The sequence below is a fragment of the Macaca thibetana genome, chromosome 3 (genome assembly GCF_024542745.1).
Source record: "Macaca thibetana thibetana isolate TM-01 chromosome 3, ASM2454274v1, whole genome shotgun sequence".
In the NCBI taxonomy this organism is placed as follows: Eukaryota; Metazoa; Chordata; class Mammalia; order Primates; family Cercopithecidae; genus Macaca; species Macaca thibetana.
The window spans coordinates 81,779,609-81,804,990 of record NC_065580.1 but is presented as its reverse complement, the minus strand read 5'-3'; the positions used below and the strand labels follow the sequence as shown (position 1 = coordinate 81,804,990).

The following is a 25,382-nucleotide window of genomic DNA, read 5'->3' as shown; positions in this document are numbered from 1 at the left end:
TGGTGGGAAAAATATTAGTTATGATAGCCACAAAACCCTTTTGGAAGGCCTGAGGGTTTTCACATGACTTGGGTAATAGACCTGGCGGAAGGCGGTCTGGTCCCATTACCTTTAGTTAAATAGAGTAGAGTAGTAAACAACGGGATGTAAGGAAGTTATGTAGTTAGCTTGTTTACCCATGTGGTCTCAACCTTTGATGTGTGCTTTTTACTCCAGATGTCCACAATGACAATTACCCTCTAATGGCGTTGACTCAAGCTTTTGTTAACTAATAAATGTGAGTCTCCCTCCTGATCAGGGCTGGCCACAGTGACAAACCTCTCTTGGTGTGTAGATGGTCAGACACTCAGCAGGACTGGCAAAAGATAATATCTGTCAGTGTACATTTTATTCATCCATCGTTGGGGTCAGGGTCTGCAGGCAGACCCCCACAGCTAATGCCCTCTTGTGATGAGCAATACCTCAACTCCTATTTATGTGAAATCTTTTTTGTTGTAAGAACATATTCTTTTTTTTAATTTGAATTTTATTTTTTTAATTATACTTTAAGTTCTGGGGTACATGTGCAGACCGTGCAGGTTTGTTACATAGGTATACACATGCCATGGTGATTTGCTGCACCCATCAATCCATCATCTACTTTAGGTATTTCTCCTAATGCTATCGCTCCCCTAACCCCAACCCCTCAACACGCCCCAGTGTGTGATGTTCCCCTCTCTGTGTCCATGTGTTCTCATTGTTTGACTCCCAATTATGAATGAGAACATTCAGTGTTTAGTTCTCTGTTGCTGTGTTAGTTTGCTGAGAATGATAGTTTCTGGGTTCATCCATGTCCCTGCAAAGAACATAAACTCATCCTTCTTTATGGCTGCATAGTACTCCATGGTGTATATGTGCCACATTTTCTTCATCCGGTCTATCATTGATGAGCATTTGGATTGGTTCCAAGTCTTTGCTATTATGAACAGTGCTGCAATAAATATGAGTGTGCATGTGTCTTTATAATAGAATGATTTATAATCCTTTGGGTATATACCCAGTAATGGGATTGCTGGGTCCAATGGTATTTCTGGTTCTAGATCCTTGAGGAATCACCACACTGTCTTCCACAATGGTTGAACTAATTTACAGTCCCACCAACAGCGTAAAAGCATTCCTATTTCTCCACATCCTCTCCAGCATCTGTTGTTTCCTAACTTTTTAATGATTGCCATTCTAACTGGTGTGAGATGGTATCTCATTGTGGTTTTGATTTGCACTTCTCTAATGACCAGTGATGATGAGCTTTTTTTCATATGTTTGTTGGCCGCATAATGTCTTCTTTTGAGAAGTGTCTGTTCATATCCTTCACCCACTTTTTCATGGGGTTGTTGTTTTCTTGTAAATTTAAGTTTTCTGTAGATTCTGGATATTAGCCCTTTGTCAGATGGATAGATTTCAAAATTTCTCTCTCATTCTGTAGGTTGCCTGCTCACTCTGATGATAGTTTCTTTTGTTGTGCAGAAGCTCTTTAGTTTAATTAGATCCCATTTGTCAATTTTGGCTTTTGTTGCCATTGCTTTCGGTGTTTTAGTCATGAAGTCTTTGCCCATGCCTGTGTCCTGAATGGTATTGCCTAGGTTTTCTTCTAGGGTTTTTGTGGTTTTAGGTCTGAGGTTTAAATCTTTAATCCATCTTGAGTTAATTTTTGTATAAGGTGTAAGGAAGGGGTCCAGTTTCAGTTTTCTGCATATGGCTAGCCAGTTTTCCCATCACCATTTATTAAATAGGGAATCCTTTCCCCATTGTTTTTATCAGGCTTATCAAAGATAAGATGGTTGTAGATGCGTGGTGTTATTTTTGAGGCCTCAGTTGTGTTCCATTGGTCTATATATCTGTTTTGGTACCAGTACCATGCTGTTTTGGTTACTGTAGCCCTGTGGCTGTGGGTTTGACATAAAGAGCTCTTATTATTTTGAGATACATTCCATCAATACCTAGTTTATTGAGAGTTTTTAGCATGAAGGGGTGTTGAATTTTGTTGAAGGCCTTTTCTGCATCTATTGAGATAATCATGTGGTTTTTGTCATTAGTTCTATTTACGTGATGGATTATGTTTATTGATTTGCATATGTTGAACCCACCTTGTATCCCAGGAATGAAGCCAACTTGATCATGGTGGATTAGCTTTTTGATGTGCTGCTGGATTTGGTGTGCCAGTATGTTATTGAGGATTTTCGCATCAATGTTCATCAGGGATATGGGCCTGATATTTGTTTTTCTTTGTTGTGTCTCTGCCAGGTTTTGGTATCAGGATGATGGTGGCCTCATAAAATGAGTTAGGGAGGAGTCCCTCTTTTTATATTGTTTGGAATAGTTTCAGAAGGAATGGTACCAGCTCCTCTTTGTACCTCTGGTAGAATTTGACTGTGGATCTGTCAGGTCCTGGGCTTTTTTTAGTTGTTAGGCTATTAATTACTGTCTCAATTTCAGAACTTGTTATTGGTCTATTCAGGGATTTGACTTCTTCCTGGTTAAGTCTTGGGAGGGGGTACGTTTCCAGGAATTTCTCTGTTTCTTCTAAATTTTCTAGCTTATTTGTGTAGAGGTGTTTATAGTGTTCTCTGATGGTGGTTTGTATTTCTGTAGGATCCGTGGTGATATCCTTTCTCATTTTTTATCGCACCTATTTGATTCTTCTCTCTTTTCTTCCTTCTTAGTCTGGCTAGCCATCTATCTATTTTGTTGATCTTTTAAAAAAACCAGCTCCTGGATTGAAAGAGTTTTTTGTGTCTCTATCTCCTTCAGCTCTGCTCTTAGTTATTTCTCGACTTCTGCTAGCTTTTGAATTTGTTTACTCTTGCTTCTCTAGTTCCTTTAATTATGATGTTAAGATGTCAGTTTTAAATCTTTCCTGCTTTCTCCTGTGAGCATTTACTGCTATAAATTTCCTTCTAAACACAGCTTTAGCTGTGTGCCAGAGATTCTGGTACATTGTGTCTTTGAACTCATTGGTTTCAAATAACTTACTTATTTCTACCTTAATTTTGTTATTTGCCCAGTAGTCATTCAGGAGCATGTTGTCAGTTTCCATGTAGTTGAGCAGTTTTGAGTGACTTTCTTAATCCTGAGTGCTACTTTGATTGCACTGTGTCTGAGAGGCTGTTATGATTTCCATTCTTTTGCATTTGCTAAGAAGTGTTTTACTTCCAACTGTGTGGTCAATTTTAGAAAAAATGCAATGTGATGCTGAGAAGAATGTATATTCTGGGCTGGGCATGGTGGCTCATGCCTGTAATCCCAGCACTTTGGGAGGCCTAGGCGGGCGGATTACAAGGTCAGTAGTTCAAGAACAGCCTGGCCAAAATAGTGAAACCCCATCTCTACCAAAAATACAATAATAGCTGGGCGTGGTGCTGGATACCTGTAGTCCGGATACCTGTAGTCCCAGCTACTCAGGAGGCTGAGGCAGGATAATCACTTGAACCCGGGAGGTGCAGGTTGCAGTGTGCTGAGATAGTGCCACTGCAGTCCAGCCTGGGTGACAGAGCAAGACTCCATCTCAAAAAAATAAAAATAAAAAAATGCATATTCTGTTGATTTGGGGTGAAGAGTTTTGTAGAAGTCTATTAGGTCTCCTTGGTCCACAGCTTAGTTCAAGTCCTGAATATCTTTATTAATTTTCTGTATCATTTATTTGTCTAATATTGGCAATGGGGTGTTAAAGTCTCCCACTGTTATCGTGTGGGAGTCTAACTCTCTTTGTAGGTCTCTAAGAACTTACTTTATGAATCTGGGTGCTTCTGTATTGGGAGCATCTATATTTAGGATAGTTAGCTCTTCTTGTTACATTGATCCATTTACCATTATGTAATGCCCTTCATTGTCTCTTTTGATCTTTGTTGGTTTAAAGTCTGTTTTATCAGAGAATAGGATTCTAACCCCTGTTTTTTTGTTGTTTTGTTTTGTTTTGTTTTTTTCTTTCTTTCCATTTGCTTGGTAAATATTCCTCTATTCCTTTATTTTAAGCCTATCTGTGTCTTTGCACATGAGATGGGTCACCTGAATACAGTCAATGGGTCTTGACTATCCAATTTGCCAGTCTGTCTTTTAATTGGGGCATTTAGCTCATTTCCATTTAAAGTTAATATTGTTATGTGTGAATTTGATCCTGTCATTATGATCCTACCTGGTTAGTTTCTCCATTAGTTGATGCAGTTTCTTCATAGAGTCGATTGTCTTTACAATTTGGTATGTGTTTGTGCTGGGTCTATCCCACAGACCCTGGCCAACCGATGAATGAAATGAGTACTCAGACACAGGTATGCAGTGCAAGGGCAGCTAGGGGTCTGCCTGGCTCTAGTGGTCAAAGTGTACCCCGAGAAGCTGGAGCTGCATGCTTTTATTCAGTGTAAGCTTGATGCCAAAAGCCTGGAGTAAACACAATCTATGGGTAATTAACCTTTATTGTTCCCCTTTCAAGGAACATCACGTGTGTGGATGATCAAAGATCAGTTCCTGGTCAACACAAGTAAACAAGCCTGTTCAAGATAAATTCCCCTACATTCCCTTGTACCTACTCCTTGCATCTGCCTCAGGGTCAGAGAACAGCTGCCTTTGGCTATTCTCCCCCGAATCTAGGCAGAGCCTTTGGACCTTTCAGAAGGCGTGCTGCTTTCCCTATAGTTTCTCCCACCACTCTGACCGATATCCTCCTTCTCCCCCTTTTCTGTTTTTTGCATCAGGTTTTCTTGATTGAAGAGTACAGCTATGTGCAGCAACAGACTTGACAGGTGCAGCAGTTACAGCTTGTGTTCCACCGTTGCATCCTAGACTTAGTAAGACACACATGAGTAGAATAAATAATATTCTTTTCCAAACAAAGAGTGACCAGGAGAGGTGTTTTTGCACATTGTTCTATAGGGCTGTTACTGAGGAACCCCGCAAGGGGTATGTTAATCCCTCATAGCCAAGCAGTCACATTGTTAGAAGCAGGGAAGAGGATATCTACCCAAGTAACAGGGCAGAAGAAAGGCGGATCTAGAAGATGGGCCTAATAGAGTATAGCAGGTACAGGTTGCCAATAGCGTGAGAAAATAAGGAAAATCAATACTCTACAAGAGTTGCAATGTACAACAGAGAGCATAGCAAGGAACAGATTATCTGGAGTGAACAGTGTTTGCATCCAGAGCAGGATTCGCTCACCCTACTGAGTTTTCTTCTTGAGCATAATGTCCGGGGCCTGTGTTGTCCAAGGAAGCTGCATCATCCAGGGCTGCAGGTTCTACAGGGTCATTTCCTTTATTTTTGGTACCAGGTTGGTCCCAGTCACCCCATGGTATGGTTTGATGCGTTGTGCTGGAATCCAAAGAGGACCTGAGGGGTTGTGAACACAAGTATATCTTCTTCCCCACATTAACAAATCATTTGGACCACACCATAGATTACGATTTACATCTTTCCATAAAACTAATTGTATCTTGAGTGATTTTTGCAAAGTGCTTCTCTATAGCCGATTGAAATTTATCTAAATTTAAGAAATTAAGGGTAAATAAGGCTTGTGCCAATAGCGTTGCAGGGTCCTTACTCATATTCGCCCTTTTTTGTTTTCTGAGCATATTTTTAAGGATGGAATGGGCATGTTCTACTATGACCTGTCCTTGGGGGTTATATTGTGTCTGGAATTGATTCCTTCCAGTGGGTTCTTGGTCTCACTGACTTCAAGAATGAAGCTGCAGACCCTCAAGGTGAGTGTTACAGTTCTTAAAGATGATGAGTCCGGAGTTTGTTCCTTCAGATGTTCAGATGTGTCCATAGTTTCTTCCTTCTGGTAGGTTCGTGGTCTCACTGGCTTCAGGAGTGAAGCTGCAGACTTTCACAGTGAGTGTTACAGCTCTTAAAGGTGGCACATCCAGAGTTGTTCATCCCTCCCTGTGGGTTTATGGTTTTGCTGGCTTCAGGAGTGAAGCTGCAGACCTTAATGGTGAGTATTACAGCTCATAAAGGTAGTGCAGACCCAAAGAGTGAGCAGCAGCAAGATTTATTGCAAAGGGCAAAAGAAAAAGCTTCCACAGCATGGAAGGTGACCCGAGCAGGTTGCCGCTGCTGGCTCAGTGGCCAGCTTTTTTCCCTTATTTGGCCCCACCCAAATCCTGCTGATTGGTCCATTTTTACAGAGCACTGATTGGTGCATTTACAAACCTTTAGCTAGACAGAAAAGTTCTCCAAGTCCCCACCCAATCCAGAAGCCTAGCCGGCTTCACCTCTCAATCCCCCCTCTAAACAGGACACCCCAACTGCTGTTGGGAATTTGGCTGATGACCACTCTAGCTACTTCTTGCTGGATAAGGGCAAAGAAGTGGTCCTGCAGTTGTAGTGTCCTCCAGAGGGGAACTCTTAAGGCCAGTGGAAGGGCCAGTGGGTCGGTCCAGGGGTCCTCACTAGAAGTTGTTATTGAACTCATTTGGGGTTCCAGTTGTAAGACCATCTGTAGCTTGATGGCCTAGATGCTAGAGGAAACAAATTTGACAAGAAGGTTAAAAATACAGGACCCAAAGGCGAGTAACAGCAAGGTGGCTGCCACGGGACCTAGAAAGGGGAGGAGCCATGTTGCCGAACTCCAGAGGTTGGTATAAGAATTTGAAAGTCATTGTCTGATTTCAGAAGCCTTTTCCTGTAAACGCCAGATGGCATCTTGTACTATCCCTGACTGGTTAGTGTAAAAACAACACTTTTCCTCTAAGAAGGTGCAGATTCCTCCTTTCTCAGCAGTGAGGAGGTCTAGGCTTCAGCAGTTTTGGAGAGTCACTCCTGCCATAGAGTCTATTTGGGATTGTAGAGTAAGAATAGATTTCGTTATTTCTTGCAAACTGTCTGAGAAATCCTTTGAGAGTGTCTGGTAGGTAGTAGATAATGAAGTAGATAAACCTCCTCTTCCTGTTTCTGTAGCAGTAGCCATTCCTAACACTATAAGTAGGGGTATTAGTTGTATGGTCCTGTGCTGACAGACTTGAGCTTTGAGGGGTACTGATAGGATCTGATTTCCATAAGATTAGAAGTTAGGATAATATATGTTAACCTGTTAAGTTTCAGCAAACTTTACTTTTGTTGAAAACCTTGTAAGTTTGGGATTTCAATTATTATTCTTTGCTATTAATAGGACCTCGTTCAGTCCATATTAACTTAGAATTGGTATATGGCTCCTTCCTGATTCTGTAAGTACTTTAAAGTTTGACTGAGTGCAAACAGCTGGCATGTTTGAGCAGACCAATTATTAAGCAATTTTAATACTCCTTGTGTCTTTTTTCCCTTAATCGCTCAGGAGGAACCATCTATCCTCCTGTCCTGAAGGGAGTTCCTCCTAGGTCTGGTCGGACTTTTGTATGGTAATTAGTTAAGATTTAGATCCCCTGCTGGAAACCTGTTGGGTTAAGGATTTTTGATAGGAAAGCTATGGGTTGTCACTGGCCTCAGTGTTTTCAGACTATGCCCTTATTTACACTGACAAGGCGGTATTGGAGTGTTACAGGGTCGCAGAAAAGACCTTCAATTATCAATTACAGGTTTTAAAGTTACTTTGGCTTTTAAAGGAATAGGGTACACTGTTTTTTCTTTACTACTTCCATTTCTCTTTCTTTCTCTTTGTCTCTTTCTGACTCCCTATTTGTCTGTCTCTTCTTCTCTCTCTCCTTTTTGCTGGTGTTTCCCTGTGTCTGCCACCTGCTTATGCTGCTGTTCTCCCCTCTTCCTTCCCTGTTTGATGGCTTTGGCAGTGTAAGACTGCCACCTCCTTGGGTTTTTGTACTGCGTGCAATAACTCCATGATTTTCTTGTGACATTTAGTGGGGGTTCCCCTAGAGGTTAGGAACTCCCTTCCCTTCCATATTGCAACATGGGCATGTAGGATTAGATAAACATACTTGCTATCTGTATACACAGTTATTCTTTTTCCCTTTCCCAGTTCTAAGGCTTGGGTAAGTGCCACTAGTTCTGCTAACTGAGCACTGGTCCCTGGGGGAAGAGGCTTACTTTCAAGTACGGTTACTATGGCATAACCTGCCCTTCATATCCCATTCTCCACAAATGAAATTCCATCGGTACATAGGTTAAGGTCAGGATTAGCTACAAGGGGGCTTCTAAGAGATCATCTCGGGCGGCATAAGTCTGGACTACAATTTGTTGGTATTTATGCTCAATTGGTTCCCCATCCTCTGGGATAAAAGGGGCAGGGTTTGGGCCCACACACATACATATTTGAAGCAGCGGTCCCTCATGGTGTAGTGCCTGGTATCTAAGTAGGTGGTTGTCCAACAGCCATAAACTTCCTTTGGCACCTAGTATGCCATTTACATCATGAGTAGTCCAGACAGTGAGATCCTTTCCTTGTATTATTTTGATAGCCTCTGACACTAAGACAGCCACAACCACAACCACCCTTAAACAGCAAGGTCAGCCTTTTGCCACTACATCGATTTCCTTACTTAGGTATGCCACTGGTTGTGGGGTTGTCCCACGAGTCTGAGTAAGGACTCCAAGAGCTATCCCTGCTCTCTCTGTGATGTATAAAGAGTTTTGTCCTGTGGGAAGGCTTAAAGCTGGTGCTCGTACTAGGGCCTGCTTTAAGGTTTTGAAGGCTGTTTCTGCCCCTGGTTCCCATTCTACTAGATGAGTATTTGCCCTCTGGGTCTCCTTGATTAGAGTATAGAGGGGCCTGGCTATCTCGCTGTATCCAGGGATCCAGGGATCACTGGTTTGCAAAAGCCAGTGATTCCAAGGAACCCCCACAACTGTTTTAATGTCTTAGGATGAGGATAAGCCAGTATAGGCTGTATTCATTCCTTGCTGAGGGCTCTGGTTCCTCTAAGATTAGGCCTAGATATTTGACCTGCTGTAGGCAAAGCTGGGCCTTTGACCTAGATGCCTTGTACTTTTGATTAGTTAGAAAGTTCAAGAGACCTAGAGTAGCCTGTTGGTATGAGGCTTCCGAACTGGTAGCCAAAAGTAAATCATCCACATACTGAAGGATCAGAGAGTCTGGACTTGAGAAGTGGCCTAGATCTTGGGCCAGTGCCTGACCAAATAGGTGAGGGCTATCCCTAAACCCTTGGGGTAAGACCGTCTATGTAAGTTAGGACGTGTGGTCTGTGGGATCCTCAAAGGCAAAGAGAAACTGGGAATCAGAGTGCAGGGGAATACAGAAGATGGTATCTTTGAGGTCCAGAACAGTGAACCATTCTGCTTCCTAAGGTATTTGAGAGAGCAGGGTATAGGGGTTGGGTACAACTGAATATAGAGGAATTACTGCCTCATTGATGAGTTTAAGATCCTGCACTAGTCTCCACTGACTTGTTTTTGTACTCCTAGAATTGGAGTGTTGCAGGGACTGCTGCATTTCCTTACTAAGCCTTGAGCTTTTAAATGTTTAACAATATCCCATAATCCCTTATGAGCTTCAGGCCTTAAGGGATATTGCCTTTGATAACAAAAAGTGGTGGGGTCTTTTAGCCTGATTTGGACTGGGCAGGCATTTTCTTCCCTTCCAAGTTGTCCTTCCAATGCCTAGACATCAGGGTTGATTCCCTCCTCAAGTAGGGGACAACAAATGGGTAACTTGTTCCCCATATTCATATGGAGAATAGCTCCAGCTTTGGCTAATATATCCCTAATAAGGGTGTGGGACTTTCAGGCATAACAAGAAAGGCCTGTGAAAAGAGCAAAGTCTCCCAGTTACAACTGAGGAGGTGGGAGAAATACCTGGTTACAGGCTGTCCCATGATTCCTCAGATGGTAACGGACCTTGAAGACAGTCATACAGGACAGGAGATTAACACTGAGAAGGCCGTGCCAGTGGCCAGGAGGAAGTCAATTTCCTGGCCCTCAATGGTAAAACGTACCCAGGGCTCAGTGAGGGTGATGACATGAGCTGGCTCTTGCCTCAGGCACCCTCAGTCCTGTTGTTGGATCATCTGGTTGGGGGCTTCTGACCCAGGGAACCATTGCACTCTGGGTTAGTATGCCTTCCAGTGATTGCCTCAGCATAGCAGACATGGAGGAGGGGGTGGCTTGTTTCTTGTTGGACAATCTTTTTTAAAGTGTCCTTGTAAACCACACTGATAAAAAGCCCTACCAGGTGATTGGCCTGCTCCATTTTCTGTCCTCTCTGAACCATCAAGGTTTGATTGTCTGAGGGCCATGACTAAGGCTGCAGCCTTTCTCTGATCTCACTTTTCCTTTTGGGCCTGTTCCTCTTGGTCCCTATTATAGAACACCGAGGTTGCCAGGTTTACTAATGCCTCCAGATTTTGTTCAGGGCCCAGGGCTTTCTTTTGGAGCTTTCTCCTGATATCTGTGGCTGATTGATTGGGTAATCAACTTATCTTTTAGAATCAATTGACCCTCTAGTGAGTCAGGTGACTGGGAAGTATATTTTTCTAAGGCCTCTCGTAGCTGCTCAAGGAAGGCAGAAGGATTTTCTTTCTTTGCCTGAGTGATGGTAGACATCATTGAATAATTCATGGGCTCTTTCCTAATTCTCCTTAGTCCTTCTAGAACACAAGTCAACAGATGTTTATGACTCCAGTCCCCATGATCTGAGTCGAGGTCCCAGAGGGGATCCATAGGGGGGACAGCTTGCTGTAGGGAATTTGTCCCTTTCTTCAGCTGTCATTCTATTTCCAAACTCTCAGACTGCAGCTAAAGCTGCATTCTTTTCACTAAAGGCCAGGGTTTGATCTAACAATAGCATGACATCTCTCCAAGTGAAATTGAAGGTTTGCCCTAGACCCTGTAGGACATCTATGTACCTATCAGGATTACCTGAAAACTTCCCCAGGTCTGCCTTGATCTACTTTAAATCAGAAAGGGAGAAGGGGACATGTGCCTGGGTTGGGCCAAATTCCCCTCCCCCTACAGCTCTAAGGGGACGTAACTGATAGCCCTGGGGTTTTTGTGGTCCTTTGGAGATTTCTTTGCTTATTTCTTTCTGGGCAGGGGAGATTAGAGGAGGCTTATCATTAATAGGAAGGGGAGCTATAGGGAGACTAGGATATGCGGGTAAGCTGAAAGGTCCTCCTGTGGGATGTAAATTACAAGCTTTGCATAGTTGTGTATTCTTCAATGGATAGAAAGCTTGGACATAAGGTATTTCACTCCATTTGCCTTCCCTCTTACAGGAAAGGTCAAGCTGCAGGATAGTATTGTAATTTATACTTCCCTCAGGTGGCCATTTTTCCCCATCAGAGAGAGAATATTGGGGCCAAGCCATAGTGCATAAAAAAAAAGCCACCTCTTTTTCAGGGTTTGCAGGTCAAATTGGTCCCAATGGCTTAGGATGCATTTCAAGAGTGAGCCTGTTGATGCCTGAGTGTTTCCCATCTGAAAGACAAAACCACCCATGGTTTTGGTTTGTTTCTCTCCGGCCCAAGAACCCACAATGGTCCCTGGACCCTGCTGATTGGAATAGTTGTGCTCACCAACACAGCAGCAGAAACACTAGTTTTCCTCCTAGACCACAAGGAAGACCAAGGAAGGTCGGATTTAGTGGCCCTTACCAACACATTCTCAAAAACCTCTTAGAGTCCTAAGCATTCTCCTGTTAGTATTGGGACTTTACACATGTCCTAAAAGATATTATGCCCCAAAAATGAAGTGAAGGGCCATACTCTGAGGGAAGAAAAGGATCTCCAGGGTTGGAAGAATGACACCTTTTGTCCTCACTTGAATAGGAAGGATACAATTTCTGAGGCTCCCCATATCCTAGCTTCAGGAATAGCTTTTATTAGGCCTGCTTGTCTGAGGAGGGATCCTAAAACTCCAGATAGTCCTCCCTATGATGGGGCTATGGGCAAAAATTATGTCTTTCTGATTGGTGAGACTGGGTGCCTAAAGAAGGGAACAGAGTCCTGGAGTTTATACTAGAACTCATAGGAGAAACTAGAAAAGCACCAGAGACAAGAAGTGGGACTAGCCTCAGAGAAGAGAGGTGAGAGGAAGTTTGTCTGACCGGCATTAGGACCCAGGAGGCAAGGGTCAGGATAGATAGGATAGATGGGCGAGTCTCACTTGGGCGACATGACTTTGAGAGTTCTGTTCATGGCCACAGGGTCAAGCAACCTGTCATTGAGACCCCGGAGCTGAATGGCTTTCCTCTCTGTCAACCCTTGGCTCAGCCCCGATGTCCAGGAAAAGTGGAAGCTGGTTCCAGGCAAACCAATGCTCCCAACTCCGAAGAGTCGGGGGTTGTTAGAGAGCCCTTTTCCAGAAAGCCTGACACCTGTGTCTTTAGTCCAGCGGCTGCACTAGTTGCTTTTAACTGGCCAACAGGTGCTTGGTATTTAGCCCCCAAATTCTAAGGAAAATCTGACAGTAAAACAGGTCCGATGGTATTCACCGCTTGGTGGTTGTCCCTTCATGGTTGCCAAATGTGTCCAGAATTGATTCCTTCTAGTGGGTTCTTAGTCTTGCTGACTTCAAGACTGAAGCCGTGGACCCTTGCAGTGAGTGTTACAGTTCTTAAAGATGGTCTGTCCAGAGTTTATTCCTTCAGATGTTCAGATGTGTCCAGAGTTTATTCCTTCTGGTGGGTTCATGGTCTCGCTGGCTTCAGGAGTGAAGCTGCAGACCTTTGCAGTGAGTATTACAGCTCTTAAAGGTGGTGTGTCCAGAGTTGTTCATTCCTCCCATGGGTTCATGGTCTCGCTGGCTTCAGGAGTGAAGCTGCAGACCTTCACAGTGAGTGTTACAGCTCATAAAGGTAGTGCGGACCCAAAGAGTGAGCAGCAGCAAGATTTATTGTGAAGAGTGAAAGAACAAAGCTTCCACAGCGTGGAAGGGAACCCAAGCTGGTTGCTGCTGCTGGCTCGGGTAACCAGCTTTTTTCCCTTATTTGGCCCTACCCACGTCCTGCCGATTGGTGCATTTACAAACCTTTAGCTAGACAGAAAAGTTCTCCAAGTTCCCACCTGATCCAGAAGCCCAGTTGGCTTCACCTCTCAATATGGGATACCTGTGTAATGTTGGATGTTCTATGTATGACAGAATTGTTGAAATTGGGAGCTGGTGTAAGGCAGACCATTATTAGTTTTAATCTTTGTGGGCTACCCCATAAATGCAGAGGTTAAGATGTTTAATGACATATCGGGAGGACTCTCTAGAAAGAGCATGAGCACTAATTAGGTGGGAATTGCTATCAACGGATAAATGTACATATCTTAGTTTTCCAAATTCAGGGATGTGCATATCAGCTGTTTGTCATAACTGATTAGGGTTAACACCTGTTGAAGGAGGGGACATGCCTGTGAGCTGGCAATCTGGGCATTGCAGGATAATTTGTTTAGCTAGTCTCAACTGAAAATGTTGGGATAAATTTCTCCAATTTTTGTGGAAAAATTGATGTGATTGGGTGGCTTCGTCAAACAGTGATGTCATGACGTGCAAATCTGCTTGATCATTGCCATAAGCCAGTGGGCAAGATAGCGAGCTGTGGGTCCGAATATGTGTGATAAAAACAGGATGTGTTCATTGATCCAGGAATTGCTGAAATCAAACAAAAGGGGCCTACAGGATGGGCTCAAGAGTGCACTTAATAAAGGCTGTTTCAAAGTTTTGCAATAAATAAATGAAGTAAGCAGAGTCACTAACAATATTGATGGGCTGAGCAGAAAAGGTTTCCAGGGCCAATATTAGGGCTCCAACTTCAGCTCTCTGAGTACTAGTAAATCCAGATTGAGTGAGGGAGTTATGCAGATAGCTGCTTTTCCATTTTTATCAGAGACATCAGTGAAAAGCGTTAAAGCATTAGGTATGGGGGAGTGAACTACCTTTGTAGGCATAACTACAGGAATGTGAGATAAGAACTGAAGTAATTTGTCAGTGGGAAGGGCATGTTCAATATGGCCTGCATAATCAGAGAGTGCTATCTGAAGGTCTAGAGATAGCGGCAGGACTGCTTCAAATTCTTTTTTACTGAAGGATATTCTTATGACATAAGGGTCATAACCTTGCAATTGATTGCATCATTTGCAGCCTGTATAGATGACTTTACTAACTAGCTGGACTTAGGGAGATAGTGTTTTAGTGCCAGTATGTGAGCAAAAACCCATTCTAGGAAGTGTAGCTCTGGGGCCATCTGTCCTACTAATCCTGTTGGGGAATGTTTAGTAGGAAATACAAATAATTGGACTGAATATCATGGGTCTGAGAAATAGCTTGCTCTATTTCCTCAATTTCCCTTTTTGCAGTGGGGGTTAAATACCTGGGGGTGTCCAAGGCTGCATTACCTTTAGGATAGAAAACAGGTTCTATAATTTGTCAGTCATTATGCCCAACGTGGGGCGGAGCCAGTCACTATCACCCGGTAATTTTTGATTATCATTTAAGGTGTGTACATTGTTAGTATTCAATTTAACCTCTTGAGGTCTTACTGAGCAGGAAGTTAGTATGTATCCAAGATATTTCCAAGGGAAGGACATCTGTACCTTTTCAGGTGCTATGATTAAACCTGGTAACTGTGTATTCCTCTTGACAGAGGCATATAAACTCAGAAGTATTAGCTCCCTTGGGGCTGCCAGTAAGATGGCATCCATATAGTGGGTGATCTTGCAATTAGGAAATTCTTTTCTACTGGGGAGCAAAGCCTGATTTACATGATACTGACACATGGTAGGACTGTTCAGCATTCATTGAGGAAGTACTTTCCAATGAAATCAGCAAGCTGGCCTTTCATAATTGATAGCTGGTATTGTAAATGCAAATTTTTCTCTGTCCTGCTCTGCAAGGGGAATAGTATAAAAGCAGTCTTTTAAGTCAATAATGACTACAAGCCAATCTTGAGGAATCACCATGGAGGGAGCCCCTGTTGAAGGGACCCTATAGGTTGCAAATTAGCACTGATAGCACGTAAGTCATGCAAAAGTCTCCATTTACTAGACTTTTTGGGAATGACAAAAATGGGCAAATTCCAAGGGCTGTTTGATGATTCTGTATGACCAGTTAATTGTTCCTCAACTAATTCATGGGCTTTTTGTAATTTATTTCCCTTTAAAGGCCACTGTTCTACCCAAATAGGATTTTGAGAGAGCCACGTCAGCGGTAGGGAAGGAATAGCAACAGTGGCCATTACTAGAAAAGGGTCTGCTATTCACATAATTCATCAAATTCTGCCCTCCAGAGGAGGTATTGACTGGCCTCTAACATTGTTTTACCTAGCACTGACAGTCCTATTGGGTCATATGGAAGTAGTCTGCTATAGCCTTAATTAATCCTCTCATAAATGGGCTAGTGGCTCCATTTTCTCTAATGCTTTTTCTTATAAGTGTTGAAAGTAATTGGCCGATTGCCTTGTAGATCTTACATCACCGGGCAAACCAAGAACTCCCCTTATAATGCTGCTTAGACAGGGTCCCATAACTGTAGTGTATCTCTTGTCTTTTTTCCAATGTATTGGGGGAGAGGGCTCAGGGAAAACCTCTGTGGCACCTTTACCCAGTAAACAACAGGGCTGAGGAAGGAAGAGGAGGCAGTAAGGTAGACAATGGTTCTTCTTCCATTCCCTTTTTAGGCTCTTCTGTGTAGAGCGGGGCCAAAGCAGCCCTAACTAAGGCCCATAACGTTAAAGATGTTACTGGGACCCACTGCCCTTGTACATGATGTAATTTAACATTTCTTCCCAGAGCTCTAGGTCTAGTGTGCCTCCTTCTGGGAACTATGGGTTATGGAGAACAACAATTTGCATTAGGTCCCTTAATTCAGCCTCTGAAACTGAGGCTCTGCTAGCTTTAAGCAGCTGTTTCAATATTTTTATATACTATTACTGTTGAGCTAATAACTGGGTTTCCCATGATGAAACCCTAGCTTGAAAATCCCCTCAAACTTGGAAATCCAGAGCAGGCACCAATTACTTACAGCACAGTCACTTCACTTTCGTTTTTGAGGGTTCCATCATGATCCATTGCAGTGTTCTTCACACGGGCACCACCTGCTGGGCCTGTCCACAGAAAAATAGTACTCAGACACAGGTATGCAGTGTAAGGGCAGCTAGGGGTCTGCCTGGCTCTAGGGTCAAAGTGCACCCAGAGAAGCTGGAGCTGCATGCTTTCATTCACTGTAGGCACAATGCCAAAAGCCTGGAGCAAACACAATCTGTGAGAAATTAACATTGTTCCCCTTTCAAGGAACGTCAGGTGTGTGGATGATCAAAGATCAGTTCCTGGTCAACACAAGTAAACAAGCCTGTTCAAGATAAATTCCCCTACATTCCCTTGTACCTACTCCTTGCCATCTGCCTCAGGGTCAGAGAACAGCTGTCTGGCTATTCTCCCCCGAATCTAGGCAGAGCCTTTGGACCTTTCAGAAGGCATGCTGCTTTCCCTATAGTCTCTCACACCACCCTGACTGATCTCCTGCATGTTTGCAGTGGCTGGTACTGGTTTTTTCTTTCGATATTGAGTGTGCCCTTTAGGAGTTCCTGTAAGGCAGGCCTAGTGGGGACAAAATCTCTCAGCATTTGCTTGTCTGTAAAGGATTTTATTTCTCCTTCACTTACGTAGCTTAGTTTGGCTGGATATGAAATTCTGGATTGAAAATCTTTAAGAATGTTGAATACTGGACCCCACTCTCTTCTGGCTTGTAGGATTTCTACAGAGGGACCCCACTGTTAGTCTGATGGACTTCCCTTTGTGAGTAACCTGACCTTTCTCTCTACGTGTCTTGTGGTTGCTCTTCTCGAGGAGTATCTTTGTGGTGGTCTCTGTATTTCCTGAATTTGAATGTTGACCTGTCTTGGTAGGTTGGGGAAGTTCTCCTGGATAATATCCTGAAGAGTGTTTTCCAGCTTGGTTCCATTCTTTCCATTACTTTCAGGTACACCAATCAAAGGTAGATTTGGTCTTTTCACATAGTCCCTCATTTCTTGGAAGCTTTGTTTGTTCCTTTTTATTATTTTTTCTCTAATCTTGTCATCTTGCTTTATTTCGTTAAGTTGATCTTCAATCTCTGATATCCTTTCTTCTGCTTGATTGATTTGGTTATTGAAGTTGTGTATGCTTCACGAAATTTTTGAACTATTTTTCAGCTCCATCAGGTCATTTATGTTGTTCTCTAAACTGGTTATTCTAGTTAGCAATTCCTCTAACCTTTTTTCAAGGTTCTTAGCTTCCTTGCATTGGGTTAGAACATGCTCCTTTAGCTCAGAGGGGTTTGTTATTACCCACCTTCTGAAGCCTACTTCTGTCAATTTCTCAAACTCATTCTCCATCCAGTTTTGTTCCCCTGCTGGTGAGGAGTTGTGATCCTTTGGAGGAGAAGAGGCATTCTGGTTTTTGGATTTTCAGACTTTTTGCACTGGTTTTTCCTCATTTTCATGGATTTATCTACCTTTGCTCTTTGATGTTGGTGACCTTCGGATGAGGTCTCTGAGTGGACATCCTTCTATATTGATGTTAATGCTCTTCCTTTCTGTTTGTTAGTTTTCCTTCTAACAGTCAGGCTCCTCTGCTGCAGGTCTGCTGGAGTTTTCTGGAGGTCCACTCCAGACCCTGTTTGCCTGGATATCACCAGCAGAGGCTGCAGAACAGTAAAGATTGCTGCCTGTTCCTTCCTCTGAAAGCTTCATCCCAGAGGGAATAAATATGACACCAAAAGTACAAACAAAAGTGGAAAAGATTTTAAATGTCTTTAAATTAAAATTTCAAACTTCTACACAGTAGATCTATAAACTTTGTTTATAGATCATAACAAGGTTACAGGACAAACCACAAACTTGAAAAATATATTTATGAAGTGAATTAATTTCAAAGGATTCATGTATAGAATAGCAAATCTAAAAGTTTGTGATCCAAAACAAGTTAATAGTCTAAAAATTGTTGAGGACCTGAAAGAACTTTTCTGAGATGTATAATTTTAAAAATAGAAAACTTATAATATTTATTTATTTAAAATGAAAAAACAAAATTGTATGTTACTATAAATAACAAATTTCCTGCAAAATAAGTTCACCATAACAAATGGAAAATAACTTTAATGACAAGAGTGGTCTTGTTTGGATTTTTGCAAATCTCTATAAAGTCTAACTTAAGGAAGACAGCCGGATTATCTTATTTGCTTCTGCATTCCAGTTATTGCAGTCTTAGTTTACGTATGTAAAGAAAATCCAACCTTACACAGATTGTAGTTGCAAAGGGGAAATCCTCACTCACACTCTGAAAGAATGTCAATGTCTCCCAGGGTCTCTGAACCGCACTTTAAGAATCACTGTTCCAGAATGAAGAATTTTCACAATTCAATGAGAAAAAACATAAATGTCAGTAGTGGGGGAGGGGGAAGGCCAAAGGTTTAAATAAGCAGCTTTCATAACAGGAAATCCAAATGTCCCAAAACATTTTTGTTACTGTTCAATAACTTTAGTAATCTAGGAACTTTAATTTAAAATGACAAGGTAACTTTCCATACCCAAAAGACTAACCAGAAAAAATTGAAATCTGGCAATTATAAATTTTCATGAGTGTTTAGAACAATGACAATCTTTATGTACTGCTGGTGGATTTTTAAATTGTCACCTTTTGCAGGAAAAAAATGAACAATATTTAATAAAGTTTCAGCTATCCATACAATTATACCAAGAAATTTCCCTTCTAGATATGTAACTTAAAGAAGCACCAGGTCATTTGCACAAGATTGACCTTCAGGGCATTGTTTGAATAACAAAACTAAAAATAACCTAATAGAAAAATAGCTAAATAAACTGTGTTATTTAGTACAATGGAATTCTATGTAGTGGTTAAAATAAAGTGACTGTAACTACATTTTTTTAAATCACTTAGAAATATTTCACCTGTAACATTGACTAAGTTTCAGAATGCTACACAGAATAGGATACATTTTTAAAATTTATGACTGCATGAAAGTAATACGTCATTTCTGTATATAGTAATTATGTGTGTGTGTATAGTGAAAAAATTAAAAGCATGGCAAAGAAAGTCATACATCTTCAGAATAGTATGTCTAGATGGACAGACAAGGAGGGTGATCAGAACAGAGAAGAATACAATTATATCTCATGTTTTATTCATCAACAAGCTAATGAAAACTGAAGCAAATATGGATTAAATTTGACAAAATTGCATGATGGAAGATATATATATATAACTATATATATAACTGTATACAGTTATGCATGATGGAAGATATATATATATAGTTATATATATATAACTATACAAATTACATGATGGAAGATATATATATATAATTATATATATAACTATACATATATAACTATATAACTGTATACATACATAACTATATATATATCTTCCATCATGCAATTATATATATATAACTGTATATAGTTATATATAACTATATATAGATATATATCTATATATACCTAACTATATAGATAGATATATATAGTTATTCTCTATACCTGGCTGTATAATTACAACACTTTTTAAAAATTAAATTAAAAACCTAGGTTCCCACCAGGTAGTGTGGACAGCAGACATGGAAAATTAGTTGGGATTGAGGTATATAGCTGCAATTTTAAAACATATGCATGGCAACTTCAGGACAATAAATGGACATTTGAATCATCAGAGATGGGCTTATTATTTTTCAGTTGTTCATAAATATGTTATTAATACTCTATCCCCATGATTATCCTTCTGGGTAACAGAATGTTTTTGCTAATGTTTGTTATTTCCCTGCAGATGGACACTGCTATGAATATAAATGGATGGCCAGTGCTTGGAAGGGCTCTTCCCGAACAGTGTGGTGTCAAAGGTCAGATGGTATAAATGTAACAGGTAAACCTCCAGTTTCTCTTTGTTCTTTGAAAATCTTCCTGTAACACACTTGTGATTGGTTGAAGAAAATAGTTAAGGAAACAAAGTTACTCTTTCAGTATTCAAAGCCTGTTTGGGATTCAGGATGCCTAAGCTGTATATACCCACCTGCTGACCAATGACAAATTATTTTATAATGGTTCAAATTATCTCTCACCTAGCCTTTTTAGGTATTGCTGCTGAAACGTATTTAATTAAAATACTATGTAATTCTAATAAATAATTGTTATAAATAATTTTCAGACCTTTTCTAGAAATGTTATACATGAATAATTTACTATATGTTTAAAAATGATCAGTTTTTTGACTTTCTGCTTGTGTGCCTTGAAGGCATATAAACACAGACCAAAAACACCACCAAGGGAGTATGATACAAATCTAAATATCTTGCTTAAATTCAGATGTCTATGATTTAGAGATTTTTAAACTAATTAATAGAGAAGACCTACTGGTAAATTTCAAACCCAGACCATCTGAGCAGCTCATCTACTGTGCCTGCATCCCCAAATTATTATATATCCAAAGAAGAAATCCAAAGGAAGAAATTTTTTTGATTGTACTTCGACCAATATATGCCTCCAAAGAACTACTCTAGTGTGCAATTACTAAAAGCCTATCTGAAGCCTGTAAGCAAGCATGAGGGATCCCAAGGACCCCTTGAAGGAGAAAAAGACTTTGGCTCAAGATAGGTAGTGAACAACCAAGCAAATTTCCTAGAAAGAAATGCAAGTCAGAACCAGAACCTTAATTTCAGGCACATGGACCCAGAAATCTAAGCCTTTCCATAAACAATTTCTTTTTATAAATATAACTTACAGGAATTGCCATTGCATAGCAACAGCAGGAGTCTTGACAGTTAACTGCTCAGGCTGACTTGCTGCTGTGTTTTGACCCTGCTGTGGGGGAAAAATACAGTGTACATTTGGATGCCTCTGAGTAATGTTCATTTATAAATTTCACTTTAATATATACAGTAAGAAACAGGAGCAAGGATCAATATGATTTTTGAAAACTATCCATCTTTATATTGAATTTTAAATTACCTGGATTTATTGAAACCCAATTATTTATTTCCTCTGTATGGGAGCTGGATCAGGATGTCAATTTTTTTTCTTTTGAAGATATGATTTTATACATGAGAAAGCTCTCTCAAGAAATCCTTAATAACTCCCTGTGGTCACATATATAACAAAGAAAAGACATCTAGTAGAAACCCTTTGCTCTCTCACTGTATTATTTTTTGGAAGAAGCATCTCCATCTACCCCACTCTAAGAGGTATGGAGTGAGAAGAGTCCTGGACAGGGATAGACAGGCTTTCTGAATGAGTTGTTGTTACAGAAGTCATCCATTCAGCTCAGAGATTGGAAATAAATGTCTCCATTCTAACAGCTTCTCTAGATGATCCTATAGGTTTGCAATTTTTTGATGCAAATAATATTTACCTGACTTTTCTTCCATATATTAAAAACTCTTTTTCCACTGCAATTGGGACTATTCCCCCAATGCAAAGGTAAGTCAAATTTTAAACGACTTACCTACAAAATCATTACTTTTAATTTCTTTTCAATTCAGCAAAGTGTCCAATGGATTATTTCTAATGCTATTCAGTACCAAAAGGCCAATGTGTAAATGATGTGTGTTAAACTCTATATGCATTCTTTCATCTTTTAGGAGAGATGAGATTATGACAAATAGACAAGCATGTAAAGTATATTACCTATCTTGATCAATTGCTTTAATTTATGAATTGTCCTTATAAGAAACTCAAAATATTGCTTTGTGTGTGTGTGTTTAATGATAACTTCAATGTGGCCAATTAACTGCAGTTGCCTTGCAATGACTAACTGCTTTTCTGTGACAATTTTTCTGTATTTTGTGATTGCAACAGAGAGAAACACAAAGAATTGGCAATAGGCACCTGTGATTAAATTCCAGAGAATCATCAGTTCCATAAACAAAGAAAAAATTTTATTTTGCTAATATTATGTTAAACTGAACAAGTATAGTTTGAAAATATGAGTCTCCTTCATGTCACCAATGTTTTTATATCTATTTCCGTTTAAAACCTCACTTGATGCCGGGCGCGGTGGCTCACGCCTGTAATCCCAGCACTTTGGGAGGCCAAGGCGGGCGGATCACAAGGTCAGGAGATCGAGACCACGGTGAAACCCCGTCTCTACTAAAAATACAAAAAAAAAAATTAGCCGGGCGCGGTTGTGGGTGCCTGTAGTCCCAGCTACTCGGGAGGCTGAGGCAGGAGAATGGCGTGAACCCGGGAGGCGGAGCTTGCAGTGAGCCGAGATCGCGCCACTGCACTCCAGCCTGGGCGACAGAGCGAGACTCCGTCTCAAAAAAATAAAAAAATAAAAAATAAAATAAAAATAAAATAAAACCTCACTTGAAACAACTTAGGCACAGTTGGTACTACACTTGAAAATAAACAAGAGAGAGATAAACAGCTGTAATATCAAGTCAAAACCATAGTGCAAAATAAGTGATTTAGTAGATACATTTGTTTTCTTCACTATATCCAAAAAACACCCTGAATTAGCAGAAATTGTGATTTTTCTAAAAAAGAAATATGCATTATTTAAAGAAAACATTTATTTAACATAAAGAGCTAAAGAGTTATTTCTAAAGACATGAAAACTATCGTTTTACTTGAAAAGGAAATGAAATCAGCTTTTCAGTTGCTGGACTTGGCTTCATGTGCTCCTGGCAGAAAAAGGTTGTGTGCAATTAGTATTTTCAAAATAGCAGCTATAAAATAATTATTTCAACAAACGCTTGTTGAACACCTGCTGAGTACCAGGCACTGAGCTAGCTCCCCTGGGTAAGAAGGGGCTGGAATCACTAAATAAGGTGGTTAAGGTTAATCAAATATTTCACAGTCAACCACTGACAGAAAAATTCCTGGAATTCCCAAGGTAGTTCAGGATTCAAAGACAAGTCACTAACAACAGTGTATTTTCATCATAACAAGACATATTATTTGTCAAAACGTGATTTTCTGTTCTGCAGGGGGCTGCTTGGTGATGAGCCAGCCTGATGCCGACAGGTCTTGTAACCCACCGTGTAGTCAACCCCACTCGTACTGTAGCGAGGTATGTGTAAATTCGTCAGGGCAGACAAGCCAGCTCCATCATTTGTCACCTCACTGTCTCTTGTGCAGTTTCATCTCCCTCCAAAGAAAGCATGTCTTGAGGCATAAAAATCCCATTTTAGACATCTCCTTTTATCAATATAAAAAGTCCTGAATTCACTTGCTTTCACCTTTAGAATACATTTATATATAATGCCAAAAGTATGTTTCTATGTAGTTAAAAATATCACAGGAATTACATATAGTAATTCCCAAAACAAACCTTGTTTAAAGCCTTCTCTTCAAGTCCGGTCTGTTAGACTTTCAAAGATTCCTTGCATGGCTAGTGTAAATCTTCTTGTTCTCCTGCAGACAAAAACATGCCATTGTGAAGAAGGGTACACTGAAGTCATGTCTTCTAACAGCACCCTTGAGCAATGCACACTTATCCCCGTGGTGGTAATACCCACCGTGGAGGACAAAAGAGGAGATGTGAAAACCAGTCGGGCTGTACATCCAACCCAACCCTCCAGTAACCCAGCAGGACGGGGAAGGACCTGGTTTCTGCAGCCATTTGGGCCAGGTGAACTGACTAGACTAGTGTTGAAGTAGAAACCTTTAGTTATACATTTAGGCAATGCCAAAGAATTAAAAAGTGAGCAAGCATTTTTATATGAGCTATTGATTATTTTATCTACATGCATTTATTCTGATAGTGCCATCTATTCTTAAATTTTTTACTATCATTAAGGAAAATAACTCATGTTTGAAGTTCAGAGAAATGAAATTACTTCTGAGAAAAAAATTTTGGATCAATATGATTCAGTTCAATTCCAGTCCAAAAATTACAAGTATAATTAATTTCAAATTGAACAAAGATGGAAACATGAATTTTTTAAAAATGTGTTGTCATTCAGAACTAGGATAAAGGAGACTATAAAGGCATTCCAGAATTTTTAATTTGATCATAGGAACAGTAATAGTTTGACCCATAAATAAAAACATCAGGAATGCAGTTCTGTGCCAGGGGGCACGTGGTAGATGGACCAGTTTGTATCAGCCCTAAAAATCAGCATACTCAAATACTCAGATCTGTACTAGTGCCAGATACACAGGGGCAACAGTGGAGCCTTCCCTTCTGGATGGGATGATTCAAATATTTTTTCACATTCACAGACAGCTCTTAATGTATCTGGTAATAAATGCAAAGCCAATACAGGAAAATGCTTGAAGACCTCATGATATGCTATTCTCTACTCTACACACTTTCCCTCAGTTGGATTTAATCATATGCTCATCCCTAGAACTAACCTGGTGCTTGAAAATGTGCTACATGGTTTATAAAGCAGCTAATAATATCATGCCACTTTTTCTCATACCCTGGAGGAACTACTAGTCCATGAAGCAAAGGAAATCTCCAGTCAGAGCCAGGCATAGTCTACTTTAAAATGCCATTAGAAACATGAGAAAAGATGGAAGGAATCTGCATAGCTAGCACATCTCCATTTCTGTGCATTAAGTCTGAATACTTTACCTTATTGGAGAATAAATGTTGGATTTTTAAGATATTTTAAATGTTTGGGAGATTTGCTTTTAATCACATGATTCCTGCTTTAATTGGCTTATTTGACTGATAGTACAATTTATTGTGCAAAGCTGACTCATCTGTGTAAGCATGGGAAACTCTTCCCTTAGTGTTCAAGACAATGGACTAGCAGACAACCAGTAGCAATTTTGACCTTTACTAAGAATTGAAGCAGATCTCCTCAGATCAAAACCAGTCCTTTTTTTTTTCCCAAAAGATTGTTATTGTCATTATTTTAAATTTTATATATAGTTTCCCCAAAGTGAACATTTTAATATATTTAGAAGGTACATGTTCTGAAAACTTAGATATTCTTTGATTTTGAAAAACCCAAAAAAATTTGTTGAAGAAACTCTCAACGTAGAGCACCTCAACCGTGGAATGGTTCTTTTGATTCTAAACTGAACTCAAATTAAAAAAAAAAAAAAATTCTTTAGGATTAGAAAGAAATGATATTTAGAATATTTATTGAGTTTATTCCCAGCAAATGAACTTCTAATTTGATCTAACTCCAGGCGAAAAAATTCCACAGTACCCATTCGCATTTGATGCCTTTCAAATATTGAATAAACCAGAGTCTACGTGAGGTCAGTTTTGCCCAATCTATAATTTAACACTAAGATCAAATATTTAATTGCAATAGAAAATATATGTTGATGTGAGGATCAAATTAAATCAGCCAATGTCATTAATAACATCTTGTGCTTGAAGTTTATTCAGAGCATAAAATTGAGGAGTTCAAAGAAGATGAGACCAGAAACCCAAATTATAAAAGTTCCTGTTATGTCTGATTCCATATAATAGAAAAGGTAGAAAACAATTTATAGATCCTTTTATATGTTAACCAAACTAGTTGTTTTTGTAAATGACATTGTCAGCCAATTTTAAAACACATTG

General features: G+C 40.2%; 2 protein-coding genes across 2 annotated transcripts in view; both read left to right on the top strand.

Moving 5' to 3' along the window:
- The window catches only part of NDUFA4 (NDUFA4 mitochondrial complex associated), a 711,072-nt gene that overhangs the window by 232,837 nt on the left and 452,853 nt on the right, over window positions 1–25,382 (top strand). The gene's annotated exons all lie outside the window — the stretch shown is intronic.
- THSD7A (thrombospondin type 1 domain containing 7A) overlaps window positions 1–25,382 on the top strand; it is a 495,713-nt gene that overhangs the window by 463,588 nt on the left and 6,743 nt on the right. The window contains exons 24-26 of the mRNA XM_050783030.1: window positions 19,683–19,778; window positions 22,840–22,922; window positions 23,273–23,483. Of these exons, the coding sequence (XP_050638987.1) occupies window positions 19,683–19,778; window positions 22,840–22,922; window positions 23,273–23,483 (390 nt within the window). The remainder of the gene's footprint in view (window positions 1–19,682; window positions 19,779–22,839; window positions 22,923–23,272; window positions 23,484–25,382) is intronic.